General features: G+C 38.5%; 1 protein-coding gene across 1 annotated transcript; it reads right to left on the reverse strand.

The window, feature by feature from the left end:
• Window positions 1–315: 315 nt before the first annotated feature.
• suclg1 (succinate-CoA ligase GDP/ADP-forming subunit alph) lies at window positions 316–21,139 on the reverse strand. The gene is made up of 9 exons (XM_039804428.1): window positions 21,071–21,139; window positions 18,067–18,167; window positions 14,658–14,774; window positions 14,247–14,459; window positions 13,575–13,632; window positions 12,796–12,879; window positions 9,558–9,709; window positions 4,877–5,065; window positions 316–744 (listed from the first exon to the last, which is right to left on the reverse strand). Exons 1-9 carry the CDS (start codon window positions 21,102–21,104, stop codon window positions 718–720), a joined length of 975 nt encoding a protein of 324 aa, XP_039660362.1. The 5' UTR covers window positions 21,105–21,139; the 3' UTR covers window positions 316–717.
• Between the last annotated feature and the right edge of the window lie 163 nt (window positions 21,140–21,302).

Genomic DNA, 21,302 nt, shown 5'->3' on the forward strand with positions numbered 1-21,302 from the left:
CAGTTTCTCTGTTCTATGTTTTTATAGCCGGTCGGCCGTGCATACAGCTAACGCCGAGGGCCGTGACAAAGCGTCTGTATTTAACAAGTTGGGGAACGGTCTGAGCCCGTTCACGCTTCACCTGGATTCTTTACTGTGTGTAACTGAAAAGCTTGTAATCAGCATGTCCACTCAACATGTGGTACCTTTAGCCTCCCTGTCGGTTCTCTTACGTATGTCAAGTAACTGCAAAAGGAAGAATCTGGACACAGACAAGCTCACTAAAAAATTAAGACCACATCCGTATGAAAGGAGAGTAACGACAACACAACAGGAAAATGATACAAGACATATTTCTTATTCAGGTGGACAGCCAGTGAAATGAGTATGGAATATGTCTTACAGCAGCAGTATAACAGAACGAAACAGATCACCAAGGTTACCGTGGCATCCTTTCCTTTCGGCTGTCTACATGTGGAGGAAGAAAAACATCTACAAAGCTTTTAGATTGTGTACAACGAGTTCTTTATGATACCATTAGGACACTAAGTATTATTCTTTTGTTATGTGCAAGGTACAAGTTCATGGCAGAAATTACAATATAAACACTGTATGTGCGCATCATAGTTGAAATAATCAGGGTTCACAGATGCTGTGGGGCAGATCCACCTTCAGAATCAGGCTGTCCATCTCAATTTCAGGGCAGGGGGTAAAAGGTTGGTTGCCTTCCCGCACAATTTACAACATCTTCTTCTTCTCAAACTCCTACAGAGGTGGACAAGAGAAAAGAAAGAAAGAAAGAAAGAAAGAAAGAAAGAAAGAAAGAAAGAAAGAAAGAAAACAACATGAAATGAAGTGAGATAGATGTGAATGATTTATTCATGCAAAATTCACCGTCTCTGTTTTGATCCCGTGCATCAGATCCGACGTTGAAACGGGGAAACAGAGTCGGCTGGGGCTCTGGAGAGCCTGTTGTTTTAGCCTGGAGAGTGCAAATCACGTAGCGCTGTACGTGTCAGTAAGTTCCAGTTGTCAACAATAAAACAGCTCACTTTCCTTGATTGATAAAGGCTACACATCTGCAAAAAAAAATCTGATTTATTTGAGGTTACAGTTGTGTTTATCAGCACAGTCCAACCATGTGACTGCAAATGAGAAAGCATTATGTTATCCATTAAAAAGGATGTAGCTATTTACATATTCAATTTGGGAAATATCACACAAACCGTAGGATGATAGAATATGCTGTTCGCCAAGAATATTCCATTCCACAGGGGGAAAGTAACTTAATGCAAATGTCATTTATCAGGTCTGCAGAACACACAAGCACTCATGCACATGTTGGCCCATTCCTCTGTGGCTTGTGGATACCTGAAGGTCTACTGCCACCTTGAGGAGGAAATATATTTAATGTTTCTGCTTGAGAGACAACCTTGGCCTCTCTAACCTCGACTTTCTGGGAAGGAGGCGTATAGGTGGAGGGGAGATTGTTGCTTTGCAGATGAGGTGGGGTAAAAAAAAAAAAAAGAAAAAAAAAGGGAGTGGCACAGGGTTCAGTAATTAAGCTGTAGAGGAAATGAGATGACAAAAAAGGACTAAGGGGATGGAAAGAGTGACAAGACAGAAGGAAGAGGAGGAGGGCATTCGTGACACAAGCAGACAGATGCTTCGATGGTCCAAGGTAGCAGACAGTAACTCAACGGTACAAGATAGGAATCATAGCACAAAAGGTAAGAGCAGAGTTGTTTGCAACAGAAAGGGGAAAAAAATAAAAATAAAAGACGGTGTGAGAGAGACTCAGACGCTTGACAAGTCAAGAGGAAGGGGGGGGGGGGAGTAAAATGAGGAAAGTAGAGGTTGCCACTCAAAAGGGATGGGTGAAAATACATCTGAGAAAACTGAGGAGAGCAGAGAAAAACATGACGTGAAAGAATAGTCAGACATTTACAAGCTAGCAGTGACAACCGCTTTAACACACCTGGGGCCAGATGTAGGAGGGGTGCAGGCATCGTAAATACGGTCTGTGTGCATAGCCTTCAACTTTTTGAATTTATTACACAGATTAAATGCGTCCTGCTTCAGTTTCTCTGCACACATCTGAATGAAAACGTGTGCATGCAGGCTTCACTGTGAATATTGAGCAGGATATGAGAATATTATCTGCTGTTGCGATTAGGAGTTCCAGGTATTTTGTAAACAAGTGAAATGTCATAATTATTCTACCTTGCATATAAATGAAGTCCTTGTGAGATAAACACAGTTTTCTGATATCTTGTCTTTGCACCAGTGGCACTGAAAATTCTTTTGGATATCACTGTAAGCACTGCATATTTAATTTGGTTTCAACATACTATTTGCCAATGCATTGTTAAAGGCCCTGAAATCCCATTTTCTTGATAGTTAGTCACAGATGTTCATGAGACATCAAATCCACACTATAAAACAACAAAGTCTTTCTACTAGAGCCACAGGCTGCAAAAAACAATCAAAATGGGAGCTAAATCAGATCACCTGAGACAATTACAGCATTAATAAAATGCTTTAAGTAATTAAAATGTAGTAAGTAATAAAAGCATACATAAAATACTTGAGAAACTATACAGTATAATATGTCAAGACATAGAATATAAATTAAGCTTAAACTTTAAACCTTTTAAGGTGATGGAAGATATTTAGGGTTTAGGTATGAGACATGAACTGGTTTGTTGACGGATCTTTCTCCCCCTATCCCCTCATCTTTATTGTGGTGCTTTTCTTCTTGTTAAAAATCACTTCTTTTGCATTTCCCCGTCCCAAAGCTCCAGGATGGATGCGTTTTATTTCTGATAAACTCTATGCTGACAGTGTTGACATGTCCCTGTGTATCTGTCTGCCAGGTGTGCATTAGACAACACGTTAAGTAAAAAGAAAAATTTTAAATATTGTTTGGTCAAATTGCTAGAAGTGAAAATGTTATCATTTCAACAGAGCAATAGTAGCATGCGGCATCCCATCTACCCTAATACAGAGTTGGCAGTGTGGATCTGTAATTATTATGATGATAAGTTTGCAAGGATGTGCTAATGCAACTTTGAGGACAAAAGCATCTTCAGCAGTGTTTGTTCAATTTGATGATGTACCACTGTGAAGGCCCCATTACTGACTGACTGACTGAATGAATGAATAAAAGTACAGTCTAGAAAAGGAGGTGATTTTGTTCAACTTCTCATGTTTTTCACCAAAGACAGTCCACTGTAGCTGTACGAGTCATAAACTCTAATTAAATATGATGACGCATGGATCCACTTCTGCAGATACACGTTCCCACGGCTCGTGTCGAGGCTCATGGTGAGTGGCAGAAGAGATACCCCCACACCGAGCAGCTGAGGCCGGGGGGCCCACACCTGAAGCATCATACCTACTTGCTTCTATTACTTCGATTGTAGCGGTCAATGAGATTAACAGAGATGTATGAACACAATGTTCAGCAAAATGAGCAACCACATTGGGCGTTTTTCTTCATTACACACAATGATTATGAATTAAACTTTGAGGAAAAAAAAACGTGGGTAAATCTATATCCGCGCGCAGTCGTGCCAGCCGTAGTAATGAAAGTATAAGATGATGAATGGGTGTAATACATGTTTTCACTTTTTATACATCTTGTTAACAGCGCTTCCTCAAGAGATAAATTGAAATAAAGAGGCAGTGGCGCCAAGTCAGCCACTGTCAACACACGTTTATTAATTTCTGCCCTTCTCTTCTGCCTCTCTTTACGGCATATTAAAAGTTCAATCGCACACCTTGCTTCTCCTAGAAAAAAAAATCTACTGTTTACAGTAAACCCTCTCACATGTGTAACTGCTCAGTGATGAAAAATGGTGCTAAAAGTGACCACAATCACAAGATATTTTGTTCTGAAGCCGGAAGATAAGTATTATTACGGTGTTATTACAATATATTTATATTATGTCAGCTCTAATTAGTTTGCTTATTCATCTGTATAGATAGTAAAGTTGTATAAAAAGAGTAAAAGTTGCCATCATGTGTTCCGAATGAGGTGAATGTCTGAAAAGGGATTTTTTTATGGCGAAACTGGATCATAACCTAATTTGATTTTTTACTTATTAATGATAATACATTTCCTGGTCAACCTTTGAACGAGCTTTACAATTGAATATGCTCTTCTGTCCTCCTGCACACCCAAACAAAACAGTAAATATGTCACATTATGAGGATCGGTAGAGGACTCACATCTTTAACATGTGTAAAAGTAATAACACCACAAGATTAAAATACTCCATTACAAGTAAAACTCCATTTAACATCTTGCTTAAGTTGAGATATGTAAAAATTATCAGAAAAACTTGCTTAAAGTATCTAAAGTAAATGTACTCATTAGGCAGATGTCCCTTTCAAAATGTGATATCATGTCATTCATAGTATTATTACTTACATTAACATGTAAGCACAATTTTAACGCCAGAGGTATGTAACTTCTGTTCAATGCACGTATGTGTATAATTTCTATACTGATTATACGTGTATGTCTAGAAAGTGCTGTCAGAGAATTGTAGTGGAGCAAAAAAATACAATATTCTAAATTTAGTGGAGTAGAAGTATGAAGCAGCATAACATAAAAATACTGAAGTAAAAAAAATTGTACTGAAGTACAGTAATAATAATAATAATATATATATATATATATATAATAATAACTTTTATTTATATAGTGCCTTTCATGAAACCCAAGGACACTATATATATATATATATATATAAAAATGCAATACAACACACACACCCCTATATACAGTACTCGAGTAATTGTACTTCGTTTTATATAACCATCACTGTTCATGATTACTATTCTTTAAGCCTCTGTATATAATAGTACAGCGCATGAACAAAGGACTCACCTTGAAAATAGTGCTGCCCAGCTGGGCAGGGGACATGCTGACAACAACTCCAGCTGACTGGAGGGCTGCAATCTTCTCTTTGGCTCCCCCCTTTCCACCAGCGATGATGGCGCCAGCGTGGCCCATCCTACGGCCGGGAGGAGCAGTTAGCCCCGCGATGAAGGACACCACAGGCTTTGAATTAGCACCCTGGACATGGGAGAGAGAGAAAAAACATGACCGTAAAATGAGGTGGAAATGGACAAAACAGGAGAATACGCTCAAGGGAACGTGTGAGGATGTGAGTGCAGTTAGCAGATCAACAAAGTGGAGGAAGGAAAGGAGCAAAACGAGGGAGAGGGGCGTATAAAAATAGAGAAAATTAGCTTTCTGTAGCTGCATTTTATTCCTTCATTAGAAATTAAACACCCCATGTCCTCCCATTACATAGCCTCCATGATAACAGGCTTGTCTAACCAGCCAGCTCTGTCTCAGTCTGCATTATTAAAACAAAGGGTCAATCAAACCATTTAATTGCATGGGTTGGTGTATGACCAGATAGGGGCTCAGACTCCTGCCATTTCATATCATCTCATTTCTGAGATGGTAATTAGTCATGCAGGCACTGATTAGCTCAGTGCCCGTCTATGCTGCTTGCTTATTGATGGATGTTACGTTCAACAGTTAAGATTATTTCCAGGGTGAAGAGAGCTAATATTTCATCTTCAGCAATAACATCATAAGCAAGAGGGATGGAGAGTGTGCGTGCGTGCGTGTACGTACAGCACTAATATTTCATACTTAGGAATAACAACATAATTGTAGAGGACGTCTTCGTACACATACACACACAAAGCTGTGGCTCATCTGGCAGACTGCTTTCGGAGACTGAATGTGGCGTGTTCAACAGCCAAAGCAATACGGCGACTTCCTTCAAAGGCGCCCTCTTCTACTGCAATTTTAGCTCCATGTTCAGACCTGACACTGGCAGGAACAAGATGGCAGTCGCTAATATAAACTGGAGAGGACTTTTAATAATTAAGACTAGCAGGACGTATATCAGCCAGGGAAATGTTGAGACCTTGGACAGAAACGCGCCGCTAATGAGACATTGACACTTGCAGAGTTAAACAGGGAAACGCAGGGAAAGGAAATATCACTTTAAAGCGCTCTGAATATGTTACAAGCATCTGCTCTGTGCGTTGAAAAATGTAAGCACCAAACACATTAGCACCAAACCCCACTCAGTATTCAGAAGTCAAATCACGTTCTGAATAAACAAACCACCCTCATGTGAATCGAGTCTTAAATCTACCTCAAACGAAAGGGGTTTAATTACTCTATTAATCCCTGCCTCCCTTACTAAGTACTAACAATGCATACAGGCCTCCCTGTAGTTATACTGTCTTTCACTTTACCTGTCTTTTGTCTTCCACTGTTAGCAGTTCAGATATATTACCTTAATTATGGGACCAACGGGGTAGTTCCCCCACCTCTGTGCTAACAGGACTGGAGGAGAGCTTTGTTCTATTAACACAAAACAGCACTGCTCCTAGGTGAGAAATTGTACTCAAGCTTAAAAAGCCAACAGAGACAATTATACGCCCCTATAAACATGACAGGTATGCATGAATAAAACTGGCATGTGCACATACACGTGGAGCTCACAAACACTTTTCTAACCTCAGCCTTTCTCCAGACTACAACCTGCGTTAGTTCTCAGTGTTGTTTCCGCAGAATTACAAAGGGGTTTAGCTGAGCTCAGTGGAGACAAGCTGGGTTAAAAATCAAGAGGCTGACTGAAAGAAAAAGAAAAGAAATCAGTCAGCCTCTACGGTGGCTTAGATGCCAAATACTCCAATCTACTTGATATGCATGAAGCAAATTGCAATATGGTTATTCTGTGTAAAACCTATTGCTGACTTCAGAAAGCCTGTGAAACTCATGCAATGATAGGCAGATCTTTGATACAGGTGACTTTTAAGACCATATTATGTTGGCAAGCATCGCATACACTGATGAAGACTGAACCTTGAAATATGCCCTGGATCATAAAACCTGACAGCAGAGTCTAGTGGGAAGTATAAGGTTGTTTTCTTGAATTTTACAGAATTAAGGTGTCGGTAGATAAACAGTCTGCAGTAACTCAACCGTAACAATGACAGATACTGAAATCAATACTTCTTCCCATTTTGGTCTAATGTGTCTTTCTCAAATCGGAGTTCAATATATTTAATGCTGCATGACACAAATCAATCGTGACACTGGACCTTTAATTTCACTGAGCAGTCTGAACTTAATGTGTCCAGTGTGGCACAATATGTCAAGTTAATGTCAAATGCAATTATTTTCTCAGTTAACTTCTTAATACAAGCGATGGCGTCCTACTGCACATGAACACACAGCTAAAGCTTGGTTTATTTCACATGGGGACCAATCAGGATTCAGCAATATTTGAACCAAGATCTGATGATCAGATTTGGTTTCACTTTATTCACTCTTTGTGTTAGGGTTAGCCCATTTCTTGTTAGGAAGGGAGTTCATTTTGTTTTGCTTTGTCCTAACCAGTCAGTAGAGAGTGATGTATCCTACCCACCATTTCATTTTCAGTAGACATGGAAACGTTTTTTATGAAGTTCAAAAATATGTTAATTTTAGAGATATTTCTATAAATCATTACATAACCTCTACCGGTAGACATTTTCTTAGTTACTATTCTTTATAGATGTAGCTAAGTGGACAGCTAGCTATGAAGGAAGATTAGGTCAAACTTTTTAATTCTGCCAACAAATTTCTGATATTCTATGTTCTTCTTAACAAATCAGAGATGTATTCAGAGGTCTGAAAGCAGCCAATTGCTGCTGATGAAGCAGATACCTGACTTTTTTTTAGAGATAAACTCATTATAAATAACACCTAATAATGTTTACTGATGTTACAGAAAAACATTTAAGATTTAAAGTTTTCAGGGGCTTAAATAACCCAATGTGACTGCTCTTCAGTAATGTAGCTATCAATACGGCAACACAAGGCGATAAAGCAAAAACAAAAAATTCAGAATTTTTCTTTCCCCACTCGTCCTCTAAAAGAAGAACTAAGTGTTCCATAATGCATGAGTATACAACAGGTTGACAGATTTCTCTTGCCAGTTAAAGGCAATAAATTCATATCATGGGTAACCTATATAAAAAAAAAAAAGAAAAAAAAAAGAAAATCAAAAGATCGCATAAACAAGCTCCTGAATTGAATCTATCATCAAATTTAGGTCTTCACTAGAATTGAAAACATTAATCGATAAATTGTCAACTATTTGATAACTTTTGATAATTACGGAAGAGGATTAGGGCCACGTGTGAAAAATGTATTTGAGTTCTGACTTTAAACTCAGAACTCAATTCATTTTTTTCTACATGTGGCCCTAATCCTCTTCCGTAGATAATCAATTAAAATCGGTTTGAGTAGTTTCTTATGAAATTTAAACAAAATAAAATCTGATTCCAGCTTCTTAAATGTGAATATTTTCTAGTTTCATCACTCCTCTGTGACAGTAAATGGAATATATCTGAGTTGTGGACAAGACATTTTAGATGTCTTCTCAGGCTTCAAAAAACTTTTTCACCCTTTTCTGTCATTTTGTAGACCAAACAACTAATCAAGAAAATAATGGTCAGATTAATTGACAATGAAAATGTTTGTTAATTGCAGACCTAGCCTTCACTAATTTGTAGTATATATTTACTTTGGCTTCTTTCCAGAACACTGTGCTTCAAATTAATAAAAATAAAAAATATCACATATGTGAGGTTTGTGTATTGCTGACGCAAATGTATTGAAATCAAGGAAAGTTTGCGCAAAAGTAAAAACAAAGTCTACAGACCACGTTCTGTTCTTCTCGACTATTAATGTCCAAGTACATCTTTTATGTACAGTGTTCTACACAACTGACTTTCAACGCAAGATCTGCAGCTTACTCCCACGCTCTGCTGGGCTTTTTCATGCACATGTTTCATTTGAACTGTCCCTCGCTGTCAACACTCTGGGAGTGGGTTAGGGGGTGGTGGGTGTTGTATTTTATTTGTTGAGTGAGAGACGCTATTCTCCTGAGACGCCAGCGGGAGATTTGCATGCATTAGAGCAGCCGAGGGCAAATCAAATCCATTTCTCAGTTTAAGAGCACACAAGGAACGTGCACGTGCTCAGAAACAAACACACAGACAAAATGAACAGATTAAAAGGTCATCTGCAGGGTAGTGCAAATACAGGCCTGGTGAAGTTAAAAATGTTATTTACAAGTTTGCAGCCACTTGGCTACATAAACCAATCACCACCCTACTGCTCATTATCACATGTGGACAACACAAAAGGTTAACTGCTTATCAACACTGGGGATTTCTACAACATGCCCTGTGAATTATATCTCCATCCCAACTGCCAATCTTTATCTTTACACAGACATAGAAAAGTGAGAGAGACAGCCTGAGGCTGTGATCAAAAAGAAAAGACACTTTGTCCTCAACATATGATGGTTTCCAGTGTTCCCTACCGCTGATAGATTTGAGAGGGAATGACTAAGAGCTAATACAGAAAAAGATACATTTTTAATACGAACACATACATCTGCAGAGGTGAAGCGCTGTAGCAACAGATATTACGAGGAGAGTGAGGTAAAATAATGGGTGTGCAGTGTGTGTTATTTCCTTACAGAGTTGTGCTGTTTTAGGTACTCCGCAGCATTCTCCTCAGCATTGCCTCCAATTTCTCCAATAAGGATGATGCCCTCTGTTTTGGGGTCCTGCAGGAACACCTCTAGACAATCTATGAAGTTTGTACCGTTGAATGGATCCCCGCCAATACCTTGCAGGACACAAAGCAAACACCTGTTGTATACTCAAGACTCTGAAAGGATAATTCCTGTGAATACTTGAGGATCCCTTGGCTGCTCAGACAGAGAGTGGAATAAGATGCAGGCGGAATAAAATGGTCGATAATCAGCTTTTGATTGAGATTTGTTCACAGTTCTTCACTGGGGTCGCCCGAATCGATTTGGCCCTGCCTGAATTGTTTCATGGGAGCACATTAGATGTTACTTGTTAGGTTCAGCATGATTTACATAATCAGCGACACACAATGAAGTGGCATTGGGAAGGACTACATTTTAATTTATTCAATGTATTCTCTCCACTTTTTACACATGTTGCTACTGAGAGATGTATATTTTTGCTAAAACATGCTAAAGTGAATAATAATAAATTACAAAACTATCTGTATTTTAAGCTGCTAAATGCTCTCAATGTTTAGGCCGGTTACACACTGCAAGCGTCGCGCGAGCGTGTCAGCCGCGTGGGGTGTCCGTTTATATTTCGGCTCCCATGTTAACAGGTTAGAGTTTACACACTGCCGGGGTGAGACGCGTGCTTGCTAGAAATAGAACCGACGCCTATTTTTCACACGAGACGCGAGCGTGTTGGAAGCGTTTCCAAGGTAAAATAGAATAGGAAAATATGTTTATATGTCATTTAGACACAAATGCATATTAATAAATGACATCTTGATGTTTGAAAGTCTAGGTTTTGACATCAATGTAGATATAAATGTAATACAAAATTTCAGAGAAAAGATTTTCAAATATTGCACCTGTCATACAGAACGAACTATTCGGTAACATATTTTGCAGTCAATACTGCCGACGTTGTCTTGCTTTAATCAAATCAGTAGGCTATATATAAATGGTAGGATAGGCTACGATAACAACGTAGTGTGTGTGTGAGTGACGGTCCAACATCAGATAGGCTATATAGGCTCTTTACAGCTACACAAAGTTGTTATAAACAGACAGTCCACTTACCCATTTTTCAGAGTTTGATTCTGTCGGCGCTATGTCCCGAGATCAGCCTAGCAGCAGGAGCAGTGCTGCGTCAGACACGCTTCTGGTGTGTAGGACACAGAAAAATTCACGCAGCTGAGACGCAACAGAAACGCCACGCTCGTGTGACGCGTGCAGTGTGTAACCGGCCTTAGGGTAGCTGCTAATTTTGCCAATCTGGCTTTTGGTGCTGTGCAAGTAGTGTACAGTGGGTTTTTAAAAGCTTTTTCATTGTGTACCAGCTGCCTGCTGTGTCTGGAAACCAATCTGAGAGCGGTGAGATGTAATCAAAAACTGAAGTTGCAGAAAAGCAAATCAATTAACTGAAAGATGCTAAAATGCTTCATGGAGGTGAGGAGAACTACAGCGTTTGGTGATAATTCCCTGTAGGTTTGTCACTACAAGTGACCCCTCTTACAAATATTGGGGCGGCCTCTAGCTCACCCAGCAAGAGTGTTCACCCCATGTTGGCTGAGTCGTGCAGCGGCACGGGTTCGAATCCGACCTGCTGCCCTTTGCTGCGTGTCATCCCCCATCCACTGTCTCTATGTAATAAAGGGAAAAGCCCCAAAAAATAATCTTTAAATAAAAAATATTGATTTTAGCCGTTTCAAATTGAGTCTCAAACACAACAATCTGTTATTGAAAGTGCAGATAAGTCACACTTTATTTTATAAATAATGTTAAGCTGAACTGAGGTTATAGAAGCAGCGTTTTTTTTAATTTGACATCAAAGTCACTTTAAAAGTTTGTTTAATCGTATAACAATACAAACGTATAATGGTCCCATTCCACTTTTACTGTATGTCTGCATGGGAATTTAATGACACCTTTCCGTTCCAAGGAACATGACTTACAACGCGTTCCTAAATCACAAGGGTCCAAGAATCATTTTCAAAAATCATTGCCACAAAAAAGAAATTACACCAGGATCTATAAAAGCATGGAGAAACCTTCCTGACATTAATCTTTACGGACAAAACGTCACCTAGATTTATATTCTAACCATTAAAAAACCTGGCAACACCAAGACAAAAAAATTACATGAATAATAATCAAAGAGAAGCACATTACTAGCAACAAAGATGACAGTGATATTAAATATTGTATTAGCCGTAATTTGCTGTAGCCCCTAGGTCACACTCCGACTTAAAAAGTCACTAGCAGAACCACCAATAAACCTCCTTAATGAACTCTACAATATTTAATACTGTTGCAGAACTGGCTTTATGAAGTCTGGCTAGAGGACACTCCATAATTAAAATGTCTAAATAATAATGAAGCCAAGTTGTTTTTCAGTTCATTTTGGTGTCCAACGAGCCCTTTAATATAGATTTTCTGGTGGTAGATAAGTTGGACAAAGAAATTAGTTTTTGTAAAATAATTTATCTTTTCACAAGATAAATGAGTGAATAAATTAAGTTGGGGTGGGGGTGGGGGTATGAGATTCATTTTTGACATCAAGAAACATTATTCTATATCAGTGTTTCCCCATACATTTTACAGCCCGTACCCATTCAGACTTTCAACCTCCAGCTACAAGTAGACAGACAAAGTCTCCACTTGCATCTGAGCCACTCAAACAGTCTGTTCAATCTCATTGTTGCCCTTCAACTTCAATGTTCAGATCTGACAGGAATATTTCAAGTAATGATCAGAAAGTTACGAAGTGCTTTTTCGATACAAAGGGTCTGCGCTATTCACTGGAATGCATAAAGAGTATGATGAGTTTTGGTGCGAGGGGAATTTAGTAGATTGACCTTCCTATGAAGTTCAATAAAATGTCCATGCACGTTTTCATCTCCTGTAACATACTTGTTAAAGGCGAAAGTATAGAAAGATTAAGAAGGCCGTTGAACTCTTCGGTCTAGCCAACATTCACAAAGAGGCTGATCATTCTCCATTTAGTTTCCTCAGTGTTCCAACAAACCATAAAACAACACACTGTATCAGGATCAATTTGTTCTTTCAGTCCCAGCTAAGTGCTTGTTTTAATATCGTCTGGATATGAAACTGAGAGTTTTGTTACTGTGTGCTAAATTTAAATTCAATATGCCACAGGTCAATGGTAACCTACCAATGCAGAGTGACTGGCCCAGGCCGACTTGGGTAGTTTGATGCACAGCTTCATATGTCAGGGTGCCCGATCTAGACACAATGCCTGAAAGAAATAAAACAAAAAACACAAAACTTTAGGATGTTAATTTTTCTTTAAAATCACAACCAGACACTTCTCCAATCAAGGGTGATAAAAATGATATAAAATGCAGCTGTCATCTTCTGTCCAACATTGACTAAAGCATTTCATCCTGACGGTAAAAACAAAAGAGATGGCAGCTCTGTAACAGCTGTTCTGTCTATGCTTTGGGAATGATGGCAGTCGATTTACTGTAAAAACACATTTCCTGTAAAGGTTCACTGGTCCACAGCAGCACACACTGCTTATCAAGCTGTCAACAGCAGAAGTTCAATCCACGATTTAAGTACAGTGTTTAATTTGGGAAAGAAAGGTATTAGTATGAACAGTTTTTCTGTTTGTCATTTAAATATTGTTGTTGGAGAACCCTCAGTCATTTCTTAAATAAAATAACCATTTAAAAGGCAACTTATAGTTTCACGTATAAATTAAAAGATCCCAACAACATTTATGATGACCAAGCCATAAATAAAGGCTTAGTATTTTTCTAAAAGAGACTGCCTTGGAGTGTCCTTATTGGTTTCTACATTATGATTATCCCATCCATAGAGCACCTCAAGCTAACTTTTTGAGTCCAGGAAGCGCTCCGCTACAGACATTTGATCCCAACAAAGAGTTTGAAGTGTGTGATTTGCTGAGTTTCATTGACAAAATCTCACCAATTCTTCCCTTCTTGTGAATGTGGCCTGGCATGATCCCAATCTTGCACTCACCAGGCTGCAGAAAAGACACATTTTTTAATTTTTAATCAAAAAAGAAAAAGAAAAAAGAACTACTTACTATGACATACACATTTACATGACATATGATTGTGTTTTTCTACCACTTATGCTCAATATCACTGGGAATGTTGAATTACCAGTTTCCCAACTTAAAATGTATCTTTACTGTAGAAAAGCTTTTTTCAAAAGGAACATTCATTTATTATTTAGATTTTTTTTCCTACGTTATAAGTTCACTTTAAATAAACCAGAACAAACTCAATACATATTCAGTGCACAAATTCCCACAAGTGAGGATAACTACTTTAAATTTCTCTTGCTATACTTTAAAATCCAGAAAACCTGAAATATTTAACCCAAATAAGTGACATTATTTATAACTACCAAAAACAGAAATAAAAGAAAACTGCAGTATAAGTTAATGCTCCTTGCCTTGCATTCACTGTTTAAGGGAACAGAATATGAATGCATTCAATCTGAATTACTACTGGATCCTCGAGAGGCAGATTGTACTTTCTCAGCCACAACTAAAAAATAAATAAATAAAAAGCACATGCATTAGAGAGTGTGTGTGTGTGTGTGTGTGTGTGTGTGTGTGTGTGTGCTTACGTTGATGACTCCTGGGCAGTTGGGGCCTATGAGGCGGGTGTTGCCCTGGCGCAGGAGCTTATGTTTGACTCTCACCATGTCCTGCTGGGGGATGCCCTCAGTTATGCACACGACCAAGGGGATCTCGGCATCAATGGCCTCGATGATGGCCGCTGCCGCGAACGGAGGAGGAACATAAATCACAGTGGCATCTGCCCCTGTGCCCTCCTTTGCCTGAGGCGAGAAATAAAGGTATTGGTGGTGCATTAAAAATGGAAATTATAAAGTTATGAAATACTGCCATCTAATGTTTCTTTAAAATCTGTAAAAGATTTACAGTCCTTCACAGGATATTAGCAGCAAATCTGTCAGATCCATATCACGTCATATTTTAGCTTCAAAACAGTTTTTACACCACTGATGTATACATACCTCCTTGACTGAATTGAAGACTGGCAGGCCGAGGTGTGTCTTGCCGCCCTTGCCGGGGGAAACACCTCCAACTAACTGGGAGCCATAGTCAAGAGACTGCTGACTGTGAAACGTTCCCTTCAAGGAAAGAGGAGTCAGTACGTATATTAGTGTGTAATGAAGTGGGGTACAGCCACTTTCTGTAGCGTCAACCTTGAGATATCATTACAGACAGAGGAAGGAGGAAATATGCTGCCATCCAGGATTAATCACCTGTGTCGTGGCTGAGTAAAAGGATGGATACAGAAGTATGGCTGGGACCTTCTAGGGGATTCAGCTACTGGTAAATATATTTGTTGAGAAGAAATCAAAATGTTCTTGACAAATAAATAATGATGTAAGCTTAATTTAATCTCCTTGCAGAACATTTGAAGGAAAAAAAAAAATCAAAAAGTGGCTTTGGATATTCTCCAACACCGACTGTTTTACAAAAAATATTTCATATACTGTTACTTCCATGTCGGCTATGGGGGACCAGTCATGGCTGTGCTGCCACAGCTGATAGATTTTATTCCAGACATTCATGATTAATTTGCTTCAACCCAAACAGAAACGCATCTAATTTATTACTTTACATTTGAGAAGTTTTCCTTAATTTGTCCAACCCTCAGAAGATCCTCATTGAAAAAGTGTACACATTTCATTGCCATAACTGCCATTATTAACACAAATTCTAACATACAGTACATCTGGTTGGTGTACACTGTACTTTTGAAGAGGTGAAGACCGAAAAAATTTGGCAGGGCAGTAAGCACCAAAACCCACCGGAGAGAAGTCGGTATAAACCCAGGTTATGCAGCAAAACTTTGTCTAAACCCACAGATACCAAATATGTCACACATATGGGGAAATAATGTATAAAAAGACACGTGCAACCATAAAAAAAATAAAATAAAAAAAACATGGATGCTAGGTTGAACTTTAAGTTTGGTTATTGATCCTGGAATTCTTGTCAAAGTGCAGTTTGGGGTTTGAATATTTCACTCAGTGTCGTAGATCATACAGCTTCAATAACCAGCTGTAACAAGCTGATACAGAATAAATAAAGGGGAAAAGGTGGAAACTGGATGTTAATATGTGTATATAAAGAGAGGGATGCAGATGCTGGTAATCTTAGCCAATTGTTATTACTTGCTGTTTAATGTTATGTGTTTGGTACAAATATCACCATCAGGACCCATTAGAAATAAAAACAAAAAAAAACAAGATGAAGCAGCAACGACACTAAAGGGAGTACAAGGAGGTAAAATCTTACATGTCCAGTACTTTCCCATACAATGAGTGCACCAAAACAATCTAAATTCACTTTCTGCTGAACAAATCCTATAAGTCTGTAGTCTGTTAATTATTACTGGAGATGGTGAAACAATGTAGATAAAGCAGCCAAGGCTCATAACCACAAGTGCAAATAAATGACCTTCATGTAAAAATGATAACCAGCCTTTTAACAGGAATTAGAAGCTATGAATAAGCATTTTTTTTCCCTAAATTGTGATACACTCCTTCACCTTTTGCTAACTTTGCTGTTTTTGCCAGTCATTACTATCGCAAACGTTGGGACAATAACTTTGAAAAATTGCTTGCTTATCAAGCCATAGAGACACGACAATGTGCACTCAATAGCACTTGCTTCATTTCTCATCCCTTTCTAATTACCCAGAGTGTCCACTGGAACTATATTTAACAACCTTTATTACGTTGAAGAGAAAACGGAAGATTAAAAATGTAATGTGCGCAAGGACAGGGGGGGGGGGGATATAAATCTGTAAAGTCCACGTTTCTGGCTTGTTGAACACACTTGCCAAGATTTTTATTCTCCTTGACTGGACACGGTTCAAAGAGAATCGCCTGAGCTTTTTCATGCTCTTGAAAAATCAGTAGAAGGTGTTATCGTTGACTAAAACAATGTCTCCAGAGGAAAAACTGGAGTCGAAGTAAAAAACTTTTTTTCCAAAACTAACTGAAATAAAAACAGGAACAAACCTGAGTTACAGGCCTTTAAGGGAAATAAACAGCTCTTGCAACAATTTTACTATAACAGTTGAAATACATTACAACAGAATTAACTGATCATGAATATTATCATTATTAATACTACAAATTGAAGAAAAACTAAGGTTACACTTTACTTGAAGGTATCTACATAAGAGTGACATGACACTGTCATAAACGTTTATGACATGACGCTTTGGTCATTAAGTGTCATTCGGTTTTTGTCATGACAGGTTAGGATTCATGCGTTCATGACAGTGTCATGTCACTCGTATGTAGATACCTTCAAGTAAAGTGTTACCAAAACTAATTATTTGGTCAGATCCAGTCTTGTAAAGACCTTTACACTTTGGCTAAAACTCTTTAAATTATACTTGATTTTTCTTTAACAATTCATTTTTTTATTTTATTTGACCTAGTACTGCAATTCTGTTTTTCCGTTCTCTCTATTGTAGTTCTACTAATGCAACTTCTGTCATACAAAACCTGTTTTACAGATGTTACATGTTTGTCTGGGACAAACAAGTCCCTCAGCAATATGTTTCAGTTGTGAAATGAGTCGGGGGGGGGGGGAATGCGATGCTACCAAGCCAGGGCCAAGCGGGCCATTCACAGTTGTTGCGGTCTGCGTTGCCACGATGTGTAGTTAAATTTTTTGAGAGGTGCGCATCAGGCTACGGCCTAGTGTCCGTATCTCCACGTACCTACAGCGCCGATTTCACGCAGGACTATAAATTGGGCTTAAAGGTGCTCTAAGTGATGGGACGCGGGGTACAACATTTTTCATCACATACAGCAAACATCTCCTCACTATACGCTAGCTGCCTGTCCCCTGAACACACTGTTAAAAAAAAATGCGGTCTCTGTAAACAGCCCAGGCTCCACAAACGGCAACAAAAACAAACTGCGCCAACCTGCCCCACGAACCATAACAAACAGAGTTCCAGCCAATAACAGACAAGAAGGAGCTGGTTGAGCCATCACTGCAGAAGCGTTAGCACGTAGGCTACTTCCACAATGCGTGTTCATGACTCAACCAGCTCCTTCTTGTCTGTTATTGGCTGGAACACTGTTTGTTATGGTTCGTGGGAGCCTGGGCTGTCTACAGAGACCGCATTTTTTTTACAGTGTGTTCAGGGGACAGGCAGCTAGCAGATAGGGGGGAGATGTTTGCTGTATGTGACAAAAAATGTTGTAGCCTAAAAAACGCGTCACATCACTTAGAGCACCTTTAAGTCTGTGTGTCTGTCTGTGTGTCTGTGTCTGTGTGTGTGTGGAAAAAATAATCTGAGATTTCACAACAAGATTACAGTAACCCAATTTGATGTGAAGCAATAATAACAAAAATGTGGTGCTGTAACAAGTCGTCAGTACAGACCTGCTTCCCTGTGAAACCTTGGCAGATGACCTTGGTGCTCTTGGTGATGTAGAGGTTCTTTCTTGAGCCTGTATAACAGTGCCTGACTCCACTCTGCTGCACTGAATGGAGAAAGAGAAAAGGGTCAGTATAATACAAGTCAATATAAGTCATCAAAATCTTACAGAATTGAATCTTCCTATCCACTTTTTCACAATTTTTTTTTTTTCAATTTTCAATGCTTTTCAACAGCAAGCCCCTCTTTCTTTTCACAGCGAAGGGTAAAATAAGGCTTTCGGATCACAGTGTTTTGGCAACAATCTCTTTGCTTCTGCAATCATCTTTTATTGTTGCTGAGCTACAATTTCAGCTTCAGACTTGACAGCTGACTTTTAATGCACCTTAGTTTTCTAAGAGGTCCTATTCATATTTTTAATTAGAGATTGTTGTTTGTGCTGTGGGAGCTGTTATCTGTCAACTACTGAACTACTGATAATGCTATTATTCTATACTGTAAGCTAAAATTGCAGGGTAGGCTAACTGCATTATTCAAAACCATATTTTATTTTGGAAGTGGACTTATAGTACTTCACTACATTTAATACGCTTGACATTGCATTAAATGACTAATGTACAGGGGGACTAACTCACAGAGAATTATCTCACCCAGCTCTGCAATTTTTAGATTATTTCAGGTCAATGTTGTTTTGCCTTTCCGGCCCACATATTTACTGTATGGTTTAGTTCAGTCCCACATCTATTATCAAATCTGTTTCCAGCAGCTGCAGACAGCGGCTTTCAAATCCCTGGCTTATGAATACTGTAGTAAGTAGCATTCGGGTCAAAGTGCAAGTGAGGAGGCTCTGTCGAGTTTTATTCTACTGTGAGACAACTGATAAGACCACAGTTGTTACACAACAAGGTTCAAGGTTCTTTATTGGTTATGAACACAAACAATAACAGAAGCATTGGCAAATCCTGGCAAAATCCTAGGCCTCAGGCACTTCCATTAATGCTCAATAACCAACTAAAAGAAATACACAAGTAAAAGCAAAATCTGAGCACAAAAAAATAGTGCAAGTTAAGATATAGGGCTAAAATATAATCAATTAAAATATGAATGCTGTAATTACACAATAAATTTGTGTAGACAGTATTGCAAATGAATAAGACAATGTAAAAAGGAATGTAATAATGTGCATATGCATAATGAGAAGTGTATATATATTATACACACACCTCACTATGAACTACTACAGACATAGTGACTGTTTGGACAGATGTTTCAACGGAGTGTTCAATATGATTTCATAGGTATTAAATCATAGCAGTTTCTCTTGGCATCACTTTTCCAGGGAGAAATTATGTTTATTTGCTTGCTTTTATGTTTTACTCTTGTAATAAAGTATTGTGCTAACAATGGCCAATTTATTTTTTACGTGAGTAAGCACAGAGTACAAAGTAGAATAATTGTACATAACCCTGCAATCACCATCTAAATGGGTTGAACATATGAAATAAACAAATACATATGACTTACTGTATTTAGTGCTGAAAAGAATAGTTGATTGATCCAATTGCCAATCAACAAAAAATGACTCAACACAAATGTTGATCAATTAATGGTTTAAGTAATTTATTATTGTAATTATTTCTTCATTTTTTTTATTTTTCTTCTTGTCAATGTCAAATGTCTTATGTTGAAGATGTTTTCATGATTTTTTTCATGATAAGAATTTTTTTTTATGTAAAGCAACAGACTTAGGACTGTGCTCAAGACAAATTTCCCCTCATGGAAAATAAAGTTTACTCTACGCTCAGCTAGCGGTGAAATTGTATATGACGACCAACTGAATATTACTTTCTAGCCCTTCCTCCTACGGTGGCCGAACCCGAAATTAGCTCTCTCCATCGTTTACACGCAGCTGTTGTAGCCACTCCTATATTAAATTTGGTCTTGTTGCTTTGCATTAAACAAGACTTAATTGAGAGTTTGCTTCATAAACTTATAAGACACTGTGATGCCCATGAACACTATACTAACTGTTTGCCTCTGTTGAGTGCACTAATCTTACACACAGATGTTCTGAAACCTTAAGCTACTTAATTCGATTCATTATGTTACTAGATCTTTCTTGAGTAGGTACAACTCTGTAAGAAAAGGCAATCAAACAAAAGATATCTGCAAGTAACGAACTAAAACGGTAAAATAAGGCAAAAAGAAGAGAACAATAACTGATGACTACCTGTGATCCTCTGTATGGTCGTAAAACTTGTGAATCGACTTTTAAAGATTTGACAACCTATTTTGGTCTTACATAATGGACAATCAAAACAAGCGTTTGACTAAACTAGCATTATTAACCCTCTCTGTGTGAACTTTGGTATACTTTCAGAGACAAGCTATCAATGACACTGTACAAAGTTCAGCTAGCTCAATGTCGCAACAAAGTGACAGCTAACGTTACTAAACTATCTTAAGAATCCGGAAAACTGTAGTCTACTCGATGTGTCGTCTAAAGCAAATGTAGGTGTCAGATATCTAAAAACACGTTAAACATGCACGCTGCAGACTGCCCTGAACAGCTAATTTAGCTGTTTCCAATCACTGCTGGGTGAAAAATAACATAAGCTACTCTACCAAAACAACTTGAGCAGAGTCAATGTACACGCTACATTTAGTCGAGGGGACATGCAAGGTCAAACATCAATACCTGCTCTGCCTGGGAGCAGGCAGCGGGTTAAAGTTAGATTTCAGCTAAACGTTAGCTAAAAGCTAACTAGTTAGCTGACTTGCTAACTGTGAGTAATAACAATACAGATGGTTGGCAGGCTAATATGGCTAACTAGCCTGGAAGCTAACTGACAGTCAACCAAGGGGAGCTTTGCTAGCCAGTGCAAGACTGGACAAGCCTGCAAAGCTCAGCTTATGTACAGCACAGAGCCAACGAGTATCCTTCGGTTACAGAAATAAAACAGTCAAACATTTCAAGTTACTACAACTAGAATTTACTAAAATACTTACAAAGCAGCCTGGCAAACAACCTGCTGTGAGACATCTTCGGTCATTCACCAATGACACCAGAGACTGAGGACCCGACACACGGATCTTAGCTGACTACAAATCTTGAAATCTTGAAATCTTGAAAATATATTTTTGTTTCATAATAAAGTCTGGGCTTTCCCATTTTATTTATATTTACCTGCTGATGGTTTTAATCATGAGCTGTTAATATAGTAGATTAAACAGATACCGG

The sequence above is a fragment of the Perca fluviatilis genome, chromosome 1, assembly GCF_010015445.1.
Source record: "Perca fluviatilis chromosome 1, GENO_Pfluv_1.0, whole genome shotgun sequence".
Classification (NCBI taxonomy): Eukaryota; Metazoa; Chordata; class Actinopteri; order Perciformes; family Percidae; genus Perca; species Perca fluviatilis.